The sequence below is a fragment of the Sciurus vulgaris genome, assembly GCF_902686455.1.
Source record: "Sciurus vulgaris genome assembly, chromosome: 14".
NCBI lineage: Eukaryota > Metazoa > Chordata > Mammalia > Rodentia > Sciuridae > Sciurus > Sciurus vulgaris.
The window spans coordinates 24,829,372-24,841,485 of record NC_136475.1 but is presented as its reverse complement, the minus strand read 5'-3'; the positions used below and the strand labels follow the sequence as shown (position 1 = coordinate 24,841,485).

Sequence of the window (12,114 nt, the reverse complement as noted above, 5' to 3'; positions counted from 1 at the left end):
AGTACAAGATACTATAGAAGCAGAGAAGACAGGTACTCTTACTCCTCTTTTCCAATTTGAGTTTTATTTGGCAAGGATGGTGGTGTGGTAGAAGCGAAGAAGGCAGAAGAAGGGCCTGAAGGGTACAGCTCAGTGGTAGAGCACTTGCTTAGCACACATGACGCCCTAGATTCAACTCCAGAAACCAGAGAGGGGAGAAGGTACACAAAGAGCTTTGAAATGATCTGATTTGCATTTTAGAAAGTAATAAATGAAGAAAATTTTCTGGCACGTATAATATTAATAACTATTTAGAATGATCTAAAAAGAAACACAATCCTAATCCTACCTATTAACAAAATGAAATCTATAATCAAAAACTGAAAGTTAGAGCTTGAGATGAGAAGCTGCTCAGTTTGTTCTGGATAAATAAGAGAGTTTCAGAGTGAGGGAACACAGTCAAACATTTCAACTTACATACCTATAACAAGATGCTCCATAGGGGCATTCAGGCCGGTCATCAGTCTCGTCTTGATCTATGACTTGTACACCTCCATAATCACTATCACCAGGGTGGCTGAAGTGTTGAAAATGGACAGGATTCTTCCTATGATGGTAACAAAATATACTATTAGAAAAAACAATTAATAGGATATGGTAGATATTTTAGTGGATGTAGCAGGAAATCAAGCAATAAACATCTGATTATTCCAGAACAGGAACCAACTTACTAACCTATGGCATAAACATGGATGACATCAATGTAATGTTGATGACATAAAACTGATGACATCTAGTCAGTTCGGGACTAGATGGAAACGCAATAAATTTCTCAGATCATGTGAAAAGTCATGAATATCAAGCGCAATTTGTAAACATATAGCCCACATATGTATTAATATCTGTATTACGTATACAAATACCATAAGCATATACAGCATTTAAAGACTTTTAATAAAGTGAACACAACTATGCACCATCTGCTAAAATAAAAACAAGAACATTACCAATATTCTACAAAGTCCCCATGTACCCTTTTCAATCATCAAACCCACTTCACTACACAAAGTTAACTATCTTGTCTTCTAAAAGTGTTTTTCTAACTCAGTTCTCTTTAATAAAATTATTAAAATTGGAAAAAGCTCATGTTTATGTACGTTATTTACCCTATTTGAAAAAAAATGAGAAATTGGAAAAATACATTTATTTTAAAATAACTATAATAAACCTTTTACAAATTATCACAAATAACACATCTTAATACAAATGATCCTTACAGGCAAAAAATTTATAGAAATATAATACCTTTCTTAAGAGATAGCATCTATCTTTTTCTGCATTCAGTCATTAACAATAATACACATTATATGTCTTCTGAGAAAGTCTGTGATATACTTGTGAGAGAAAAACACGAAAAAGAACACACAAAGTGTCTTGGTACATTGTTAAAATAGCTTTGACCTAACAGATTTCCCAAGTGTTTTGGGGGACTTCCAGGGATTTCTGAATTATACTCTAAACAGTGGTATTAGAAAACAATGGATCAATGTTATTTGATTTTGAACTTAAATGGAAAGATATAGCCTAACTTTTTTATATTTATATGATTAATACATATTGTTACACTGTAGAAGTAGTTTTCATTACTGAGTATTATTCCATTTTATAAAGCTGTTAGTTTATCCATTAATACTCCTGATGAACTTTTGGGTTCACTTACTAACTTACACAATGGTACTACAATAAGTATTCTAAAATAAGCCTTTTGGTGCACACGGAATGCATTTTTCTGAACATATAGTTAGGAGTGGTCATAATATGTGTTTGCTCAGGTTTGATAAATACTGCCAAATTTCCAAAATGATTGTATCAATTTTCACTTCTACCAATAGTTATTAGAGTTTTAGGTTTTCAACAATCTCACCACCATTCTTTGTGTTTTCTGTTTTTGTTGTTTTGTTTGCAGGCATAATTTATAGCATAAATTGACAAACTATGGAAAGTAGGCCAAATCTGGCCCACTGTCTTAAATTTTTTACTAAAATAACAGTATAAAATTTACCATGTTAACCATTTGAAGTGTATACCTCAGTAGTGTGTGAAGCATATTCACATTATGTATGGCCAATTCCCCCCGTTTTTTTTGTTTTGTTTTTGAGGAGCGGATTTATTTCTCTGATTTATTGAACAAGAGTCAAACTTCAAAGCATTAAATAAGGAAAAGAAACCCTGGTAAGCAGCACTGAAGGCAATGCTTTTAAAAAAAGACAAAATGACACCTTTTGGGCCTGAGGGGCTGGTGCTGTCCAACATTTTCATGAGATACGAAAAGGCAAGTGATTTCTGACAGACGTCAGGATCATGTGCAAGAATCCACAGGAGACCCAAACCTGCATTTCCAGCCTCTGAGCCAAAGGGGGCCAACCTGCAAGTCTGACCTGCTGTGCGCAGAAAGGCGTCAGTTAAAACACGAGCAAGAGTGAAGTAGTTTCCCCCACCCTTCATATTCTAAAAGCAAACAATTCCAGGGGGGACACGGGCATAAAGTCCTGCCCACATTGCACCTCCCACCATTAAAAATGCAGGATCCAAGCAGAGGTGGCAATCCCCCCCCCCCAATTTTTTCATCCTGTAAAACTGAAAATCTGTATCCATTAAAGAACAACTCCCCATTTGCCCTACCCCCTGACCTCGGTAACTACCATTCAATTTGTTTTTATGAATGTGACTACTCTAGATACTTCATAATTAGTTGAATCATACAGTATTTGTCTTTTTGTGACTGACTTATTTTACTTAGCATAATATCCTGAAAGTTCATCCACGCCGCAGCATGTGTCAGATTTTCCCTCCATTTTAAGGCTGAATATTCCATTGTTTGTAGACACCACATTTTTTTCACCTGTTATCCACTCACAGACATCTATGCCCCATCAACCTCTTAGCTATTACCGGTGTGCAGACAACTCTTTGAGATCCTGCTTTCGATTGTTTGGAATATACACCTAGAAGCAGAATTGCTCTATCATATGGTATTTCTATTTTTAATTTTTTGAGGAAATTCAATTGTTTTCCACAGAGGCTGCACCTGTTAATATTCTCACCAATGGTACACAAGGGTTCCAAACTCCACATTCTTACCTACATTTATTATTTTCTGCCTTGTTGTTTTTGATAGTGGCTGCCCTAATAGGTGTTGAAGAATATCACACTGTGGCTTTTATTTGCATTTCCTTAATTATCAGTGATGCTGATCATCTTTGCATATGCTTACTGGTTATCTGCATGTATTCTTTAAAGAAATGTCCAGTCAAGACCTTTCCTCATTTTCTAATTGGGTTATTTTTGGGTTGAAGTTGTAGGAGTTCATTATGTTCTGGAAGTTAACCCTTTCTAAAACTTGTAAATACATATTTCCTTTTCTAATTGGTGCATATTGATTATACAAAATGTGGCACATTCATATATGCATCTAACATAATTTCACCAATTTCACTCCCCAGTATCTTCCCCTGCTCTCCTCCCTCTCCCTCCTCCCTTCTTCTACCCTAAAGATCTTCTTCCTTCTATTTTCATGAGTTCCTTTTCTTTTTGGTCCTTCCTGTTTTCTCCCTAGCTTCCACATGTGAGAGAAAACATATAGCACTTATCTTTCCAAGTCTGGCTTTTTTTGCTTAACATAATGCTCTCTAGTTCTATCCATTTTCCTGAAAATGTCATTTCACTCTTCTTTATGGCTGAATAAAGCTGCAGTATGTATATATACCACATTTTCTTTAGCCATTCATCTGCTGGCCACCTAAGCTTGTTCCATAATTTGGCTACTATAAATTGTGATGCTATAGACATGGGAATGCATGTATCTCTAAAGTGTGCTGTCTTTAATTCTCTTTGATAAATACCAAGGTGTGGTATAGCTGGACCATTATGGGAGTTCTACTTTAAATTTTTGAAATCATACCTACTGATTTCCACAGTGACTGTACTAACTACATTACCATAAAAAGTGTAAAAAGGATTCCTTTTTTTCCTGCATCCTCACTAGTATTTGTCCTTATTTGTATTCTTGATAACTGCTATTCTGATTAGAGTGAGATATAATCTCAGTATAGTTTTGATTTGCATTTCTTTTTAATTTTTATTTTTACAGACTGCATTTTGATTCATTGTACACAAACGGGGTACAACTTTTCATTTCTATGGATGGACATAATGTAGATTCACACCATTCATGTAATCATACATGTGCATGGGGTAATAGTGTCTTAGTCTACCATCTTTCCTTCTTCCACCCAATCCTGCCCCACTTTCCTCTACACTATCCAAAGTTCCTCCATTCTTGTCCCCAACCAGCAACCCCCCCCCCCCTTATGTATCATCATTCACTTATCAGAGAAAACATTCAGCGTTTAGTTTTTTGTGCTTGGCTTATTTCACTTGGCATGATATTCTCCAACTCCATCCATTTACCAGCAAATGCCATAATTTTATTCTTCTTTATGGCTAATATTCCACTGTGTATATATACCTCCGTTTCTTTATCCATTCATCAACTGAAGGGCATCTAAGTTGGTTCCACAATCTAGCTATTGTGAATTCAGCAGCTATGAACATTGATGTGGCTATATCACTGTAGTATGCTGATTTTAAGTCCTTCAGGTATAAACCAAGGAGTGGAATAACTGGGTCAAGAGGTGGGTACATTCCAAGTTTTTCTGAGGATTCTCCATACTGCTTTCCAGAGTGGCTGTACCAATTTGCAACTCCATCAGCAATGTATGAGTGTGCCCTTTCCCCCATGTCCACACCAACACTTATTATTGTATAATAAGCATTATAAATTTTGTAGATTAGTGCTCTGTCTGAAGTGTGTGAGGAAAAGATTTTCTCCTACTCTGTAGGCTCTCTTTTCACATTATTGATTGTTTCCCTTGCTGAAAAAAAGCTTTTTAGCTTGAATCCATCCCATTTATTGATTCTTGCTTTTATTTCTTATTCTCTGGGGGGTCTTATTAAGGAAGTCTGGTCCTAAGCCAACATGATGAAGATTTAGGACTCCTTTTTCTTCTATTTGGTAAAGGGTCTCAGGTCTATTCCTAGATCCTTGATTCACTTTGAGTTGAGTTTTGTGCAGGGTGAGAGATAGGGGTTGAATTTCATTTTACTGCATATGGATTTCCAGTTTTGCCAGCACCATTTGTTAAAGAGGCTTTCTTTTTCTCCATAGTATGTTTCTGGCACCTTTGTCTAGTATGAGATAACTATACTTATGTGGGTTTGTCTCTGTTTCTTCTATTCTGTACCATTGGTCTACTTGTCTAATTAGAAGCTACTTTGAAAATCTATGCTCCAACAAAGTAGAAAATCTGGAAGACATCGACAAATTTCTAGAGACATATTTTTAGATCCTCCCAAACTGAACCAGGAGGACATACACAATTTAAACAAAACAATTTCTAGAAATGAAATAGAAGAAGCCATCAAAAGCTTACCAAGAAAAGCCCAAGACAAGACAGATTCTCAGCTGAGTTCTACAAGACCTTTAAAGAAAAACTTATACCAATACTCCTCAAAGTACTTCATGAACTAGAAAAGAAGGGAACTCTTCCAAATTCATTCTATGAAGCTAATATCACTCTGATACCAAAACCAGACAAAGACACATCAAGGAAAGAAAACTTTAGACTAATATGTCTCATGATTACAGATGCAAAAATCCTTAAAAAAAATTCTGGCAAATTGCATACAAAAACATATTAAGAAGATAGTGCACCTCAATCAAGTGGGGTTCATCCCAGGGATGCAAGATTGGTTCAACATCTGGAAATCAGTAAGTGTAGTTCCTCACATCAATAGACTTAAGGTTAAGAATCATATGATTATTTCAATAGATGCAGAGAAAGCATTTGACAAGATACAATACCCTTCATGCTCAAAACACTAGGAAAAATAGGAATAGTAGGAACATACCTCAACACTGTAAAGTCTATTTATGCTAAGCCCACAGACATCACTCTTAATGGAGAAAAACTGAAAACATTCCCTTTAAAAACTGGAACAAGCTCTCTGCTCCTCCCCATTTGACAGACAGCTGCTACTTCTCAACTCGTGCAGTGCTAGCCGCATCCCTCAGACACGATGGTGAAGGTCGGAGTGAACAGATTTGGCCGTATTGGGCGCCTGGTCACCAGGGTTGCTTTCAACTCTGGCAAAGTGGATGTTGTTGCCTTCAATGACCCTTCACTGACCTCAACTACATGGTCTACATGTTCCAGTGTGATTCTACCCATGGTAAATTCCATGGCACAGTCAAGGCTGAGAATGGGGAGCTGGTCATCAATGGAAAGTCCATCTCCATCTTCCAGGAACGAGATCCTGCCAACATCAAGCAGAGCTATGCTGGTGCTGAGTATGTTATGGGGTCCCCTGGTGTCTTCACTACCATGGAGAAAGCTGGGGCTCATTTGAAGGGTGGTGCCAAAAGGATCATCATCTCTGCCCCTTCTGCTGATGCCCCCATGTTGGTGATGGGTGTGAACCATGAGAAGTATGACAACTCTCTCAAGATCGTCAGCAATGCCTCCTGTACCACCAACTGCTTAGCTCCCCTGCCAAGGTCATCCATGACAACTTGGGCATTGTGGAAGGCTCATGGCCACAGTCCATGCCATCACTGCTCCTCAGAAGACTGTGGATGGCCCCTTTGGGAAACTGTGGCATGATGGCCCTGGGGCGGCCCAGAATATCATCCCTGCATCCACTGGAGCTGCCAAGGCTGTAGGCAAGGTCATCCCTGAACTGCATGGGAAGCTCACTGGCATGGCTTTCCGTGTGCCCACCCCCAACATGTCGGCTGTGGATCTGACCTGTCACCTGGAGAAAGCTGCCAAATACGATGACATCAAGAAGGTGGTGAAGCAGGCATCAGAGGGCCCCCTCAAGGGCATCCTGGGCTACACAGAGGAACAGGTCGTCTCCTGGGACTTCAACAGTGATACCCACTCTTCCATCTTTGATACTGGGGCCGGCATTGCCCTCAACAACCACTTTATCCAGCTCATTTCTTGGTATGACAATGAATTTGGCTACAGCAACAGGGTGGTGACCTTGTGGTCCACATGGCCTCCAAGGAGTAAGAGCCCCTGGACCATCTGCCCCAGCAAGAATACAGAGAAAGAGAGAGGCCCTCAGCTGGGGAATCCCTGCCCCAAACTCAGTCCCTCAACACACTGAGAATCTCCCCTCCTCCCAATTTCCTTCCCAGACCCCCTGAAGAAGAGGAGGGGCTTGGGGAGCCCTACTGTTACATACCATCAATAAAGTTCACTGTACGCAGCCCCCCCCCAAAAAAAAAAAAAAACTGGAACAAGACAGGGATGTCCTCTTTCACTTTTATTCAACATCATTCTTGAAATACTAGCCAGAGCAATTAAGACAGACCAAAGAATTTAAAGGGATACAGATAGGAAAAGAACTCAAGCTGTCACTATTTGCCGATGACAAGATTCTATATTTAGAGGATCAAAAAAACTCCACCAGAAAACTTCTAGACCTAATAAATGAATTCAGCAAACTAGCAGGATATAAAATCAACACACATATATATCTAATGCATTTCTATTCCTAAGCAATGAATCATCTGAAAGAGATATGAGGAAAACAACTCCATTCACAATAGCCTCAAAAAAAAATAAAATAAAATACTTGGGAATCAATCTAAAAGAAGAGGTGAAAGACCTCTACAATAAAAACTACAGAACATTAAAGAAAGAAAATGAGGAAAACCTTAGAAGATGGAAAGATCCCCCAAGTTCTTGAATAGGTAGAATTAATATTATCAAAATGACCATATATGTGCTATACACATTTAACACAATTCCAATTAAAATTCCAATGACATTCCTCATAGAAATTGATTTGCATTTCTATGATGGCTTGAGATGTTGAAAATTTTTCATATAATTCTTATGTCTTCTTTTGAGAAATGTCTATTTAGTTCATTTGCCCACTTATTGAATGGGGTATTTTTGTTTTCATTTTGGATTTCTGGGGGAAGGGGGTTTAATTCTTTATGTATACACTAGACATGAATCTGTTTGAAGAGTAGCTGGCAAACATTTTCTCCCATTCTGTAGATTCTCTCTTCATGCTGTTGTTTCCTTTGCTGTGTAGAAGTTTTTAGTTTGATGCCATCCTACTTACTGATTCTTGGTATTATTTCCTGAGCTATAGGAGTTCTATTAAGTAAGTTTTAGCTTCTATCTACAGTTGGAAGTGTTTCACCTATGTTCCCTTTTAACAGTTGCAGTTTTTGATCTTATTCCTAGGTCATAATCTATTTTAAGTTGACTTTTGTGTATAGTAAGAGATAAAAATCTAGTTTCAATCTTTTACATATGGATTAGTTTATTAAAGAGGTTGTTAAAGAGGTTATGTTTTGTTAAAGAGGTTGTATTTTCTACTATTTAAGTTTCTGGCAACTTTGTCAAGAATCAGATGACTGCTGCTGTGTAGGTTTCTCTGTATTTTCTATTCTGTTCCAAGGATCTTATATTTAACCAGTACCAAGCTGGTTTTGTTACTGTGGTCTGTAATATAAATCTGAAGTCAGGCATTATAATGCTTCCATTTACTCTGTTTGCTCAGAATTGCTTGGCTATTCTAGGTCTTTTGTTTGTTCCCTATGAATTTCAGGAATGTTTTTTCTAGTTCTGAGAATATCACTGGTATTTTGATGAGGATTGCACTTTATTTGTAAATTACTTTTTGTAGTAATATTAACAATATAAATTCTAGCTATCCATGAATATGGGAAGTCTTTCTGTTTTCTGATGTCGTCTTTTTTTAAATTTTTTTTAGTTATACATGGATACAATACCTTTACTACATTTATTTATTCTTATGTGGTGCTGAGGATCGAACCCAGGACCTCACATGTGCCAGTTAAGCACTCTGCCACTGAGCCATAGACCCAGCCCTCTGGTGTCTCCTTGAATTTTTTTTTTTTCATCATTTGTTTTCCCTGTAGTGGTCTTTTACCTCTTGGTTTCATTTATTTACTATATTTCATTAAGAATTTTTGCATCTATCTTCATCAAGAATATGGTTTGTAGTTTTCTTTCCTTGAAGTGTCCTCGTGGGATTTTAGTATAAGAGTGATACTGGCTTCATAGAATGAGTTTTGAAGCATTTCTTCCCTTTCTATTTCACGAAATAATTTGAGGAGCATTGGTGTGGCAGAATTCAGCTGTGAATCCATCTAGACTGGACTTTTCTTTGTTGGAAGGCTTTTTATTACTGTTTGAATCTCATCATTTTCAAATATTTTCTACCATTCCACAGTTTATCTTTTTATGTTGATTATATCTTTTGAGCATAATAGTTTAATTTTTTGATGTAGTCTTATTTATCTACTTCTATTTTTATCAACTGTGCTTTAGTGTCATATCCAGGAAATCTTTGTCAAATCCAATGATATGAACTTTCTCCATTTTCTTCTAAGAGCACAGTGAGAACTCCAACTCCCCCCGCCCCCACAAGACTGTTTTCGACTATTCAGGATCCCTTGAGAATCCATACAAATTTTAGGATTCATTTTTCTACTTCTGAAAAAAATATGATTGGGATTTTGATAGGGATTGCATTAAATCTATAGATTACTTTGGGTAGTATTGACATTGGCACTGTCTTTGTTGTTATGGCTGCTTGCTTGTGCACTACAACAACAGGGATGAGTACCTGCAACAGAGACCATATGGATGTCAAAGTTGAAACTGTCATTTACTATCTGGCGTTTTAAAACATTTAACAATACTTGATCTGGAGTATTGTGTTTTAATATATGTTTCCCCAATGGCTAATGAGCTTTAAAATCCTCTTATATGCTTATTGGTCATTTGGATATCCTTTTCTGCAAAGTGTCTTCTGTTCCTTTTTTTCCCTCCTGCATTGGCAATCATTTTCTTTTCTTTTTTTGAGGGCGGTAGTACTGAGTACGGATTGAACCCAAGAGGACCTTACTACTAAGCTACATCCACAGCTCTTTTTATTTTTTTATTTTGAGATGGGGTCTTGCTAAGCTGCTTAGGGTCTTTCTGTAGGGCTGAGGCTGGCCTCAAGCTTATAATCTCCTGCCTCAGCCCCGCAAGACTCTGAGTTTACAGATGTGTGCCACCACACCCAGAGTCAATGATTTTCTTATTGATTGCTAGTTAATTATTTTGGCTACAAGTTCTTTGATATACATATAACAAGTATCTTAATCTACTTAGTGGGCTTGCCTGTTCGTTCTTCTACTATTATATTCTTATTTAATGAGAATGGTAATTTTGACATAATCCAATTGATCACCTGAATTACCTGATAATGATCTTTTTTTTTTTAATCATGCTAAGGAAACTTTGCCCATACCATGAATATATTCTACTATGTTATCTTTTGCTAAGTTTATTGTTATATATTTTACATTTTAAAAAGTTTAAATCCATCTGAAATTTATTTTTGTGATAGGTATGGGGAAAAAATTAAGACTATTATTTTTTATGTGGACAGTCAATTGCCAAACACCACTGATCAAAAGTTCATGCTTAATGCATGGACTGGCAGTGGCACCTTTATAATAAAGTTAACCATTTAGCTTTGGTTTTAGATTTAGTATTCTTTTGTACTACTTGTCTAAACTTGTACCAGTACTATACCACATTATATACTGCAGTTTTATAATAAGACTATTTGGCAGCATTTAGTCATTTATGTTTGCACTTGGGGATTTTACTCAGTATTCTAGGTCTTTTGCTATTCCACTGTAATATCAGTTTGCAATTTGTCAACTAACACACACTTGTGCACGCACCTACACACACACTTTACTAAAATTTTGATAATGTTTGCTTTTAACTTACACATTTTGATAAAATGTATATCTTTATAATATTGATTATTTATGTGCATAATATACTCCTTATTTCTTTTTTAACAGTCCCCCTATAACTGTTATTAGAATGAGAATATATTCCAAATCAAAAATTAAAAAAATAAAATCAAATTACAGAGCATGCATGAAATACAAAGTAGCGATTTGCAAATAGACAATAGTATCTTTATAACCAATACACCAAAATAATAAAACAGCTACAGAAGAAAACCAACAATGACTGACTACAGCAATGCCTTCCATGTGCTCCACACATCATGAACACTGCAAAAGACAGAAGATTAACTATGAAACATAGCCATCTATGCAAGTCCTGACATATATATTTTTTCAGATATCCCATCATCTTGAATAGTAGCACTGCAGTTGACAACTTTCAAAAAACTGCAGATTACGTGCTTAATATTGTCCACAAGGAAGTAAAACTAAATATTGGTGTGCATATTTCTGAATGAGAAACTATTCACTTGCTCCATTGATTTCAATAATGAAGTGATTATTTTAGGTCTCTATAAAGCCCAAATGCACTCTATTTGAAATTAAGGTACTATTTCATTTTACATACTAAAAGAATACATGCCTTTAAGTGGTACCACTTGAGCATAAATTAACCTAAAACCAAGACACTAAAACCAAAGATTTAACTAGACTGTATTCCATTATACACTGTAAAACCCAAAAATAAGTACTGTCAAAATAATTACCCATGCCTGTTGGTGGATATGGGGAGAAAACTAGGTTGCATTTCACTAACTGGAAGGTTTTAAAACAAAATTGACACTTCAAGATTTGACATTTCCAGCATTAAACCAGTTATTGCCTGAGCAATAAAATGCCACATAATCTACTGCTAGGAAATGAGATCAGTTAAATGGTTTGGGCTGATCACTGCAACAGAGGCACCTCAATCTCTCTAGTTTTCAGCCTGCCAGGCATCACTGTTTAACTTAAAGTTACATAACTGTACCCCTACCCAAACCAAGTCTTTTGTATTTATTAAGATAATTCTAGTCTAGAAAAAAGTGCCCCCAACATTTTGATGCTTACACAAATTTTAAAATAAAGTTTACTAAACTACATAAGCCTATTAAGGCATTTTAGAAATTCACTTATAGAAAAATGGAAAATTTTCAAACTCTCAAAATGCTGCTATGTTTATAGGGCAATTCTTAGATTTGTCAAAATATATACTACACTGAGGA

General features: G+C 36.4%; 1 protein-coding gene and 1 pseudogene across 3 annotated transcripts in view; one reads left to right on the top strand and one right to left on the bottom strand.

Annotated features, from left to right (window-relative positions):
• Positions 1 to 12,114, bottom strand: part of APLF (aprataxin and PNKP like factor) — a 140,088-nt gene that overhangs the window by 47,652 nt on the left and 80,322 nt on the right. The window contains exon 8 of one of the 2 annotated variants that reach the window (XM_079110853.1): positions 461 to 586. In XM_079110853.1, coding sequence (XP_078966979.1) covers positions 461 to 586 — 126 coding nt within the window. Of the gene's footprint in view, positions 1 to 460; positions 587 to 12,114 lie in introns of those variants that run through there. The other variant, XM_079110854.1, reaches the window with a different exon arrangement.
• LOC306644182 (glyceraldehyde-3-phosphate dehydrogenase-like) lies at positions 4,355 to 11,406 on the top strand (annotated as a pseudogene). Its single transcript has one exon. The product of its transcript is annotated as a glyceraldehyde-3-phosphate dehydrogenase-like (transcript).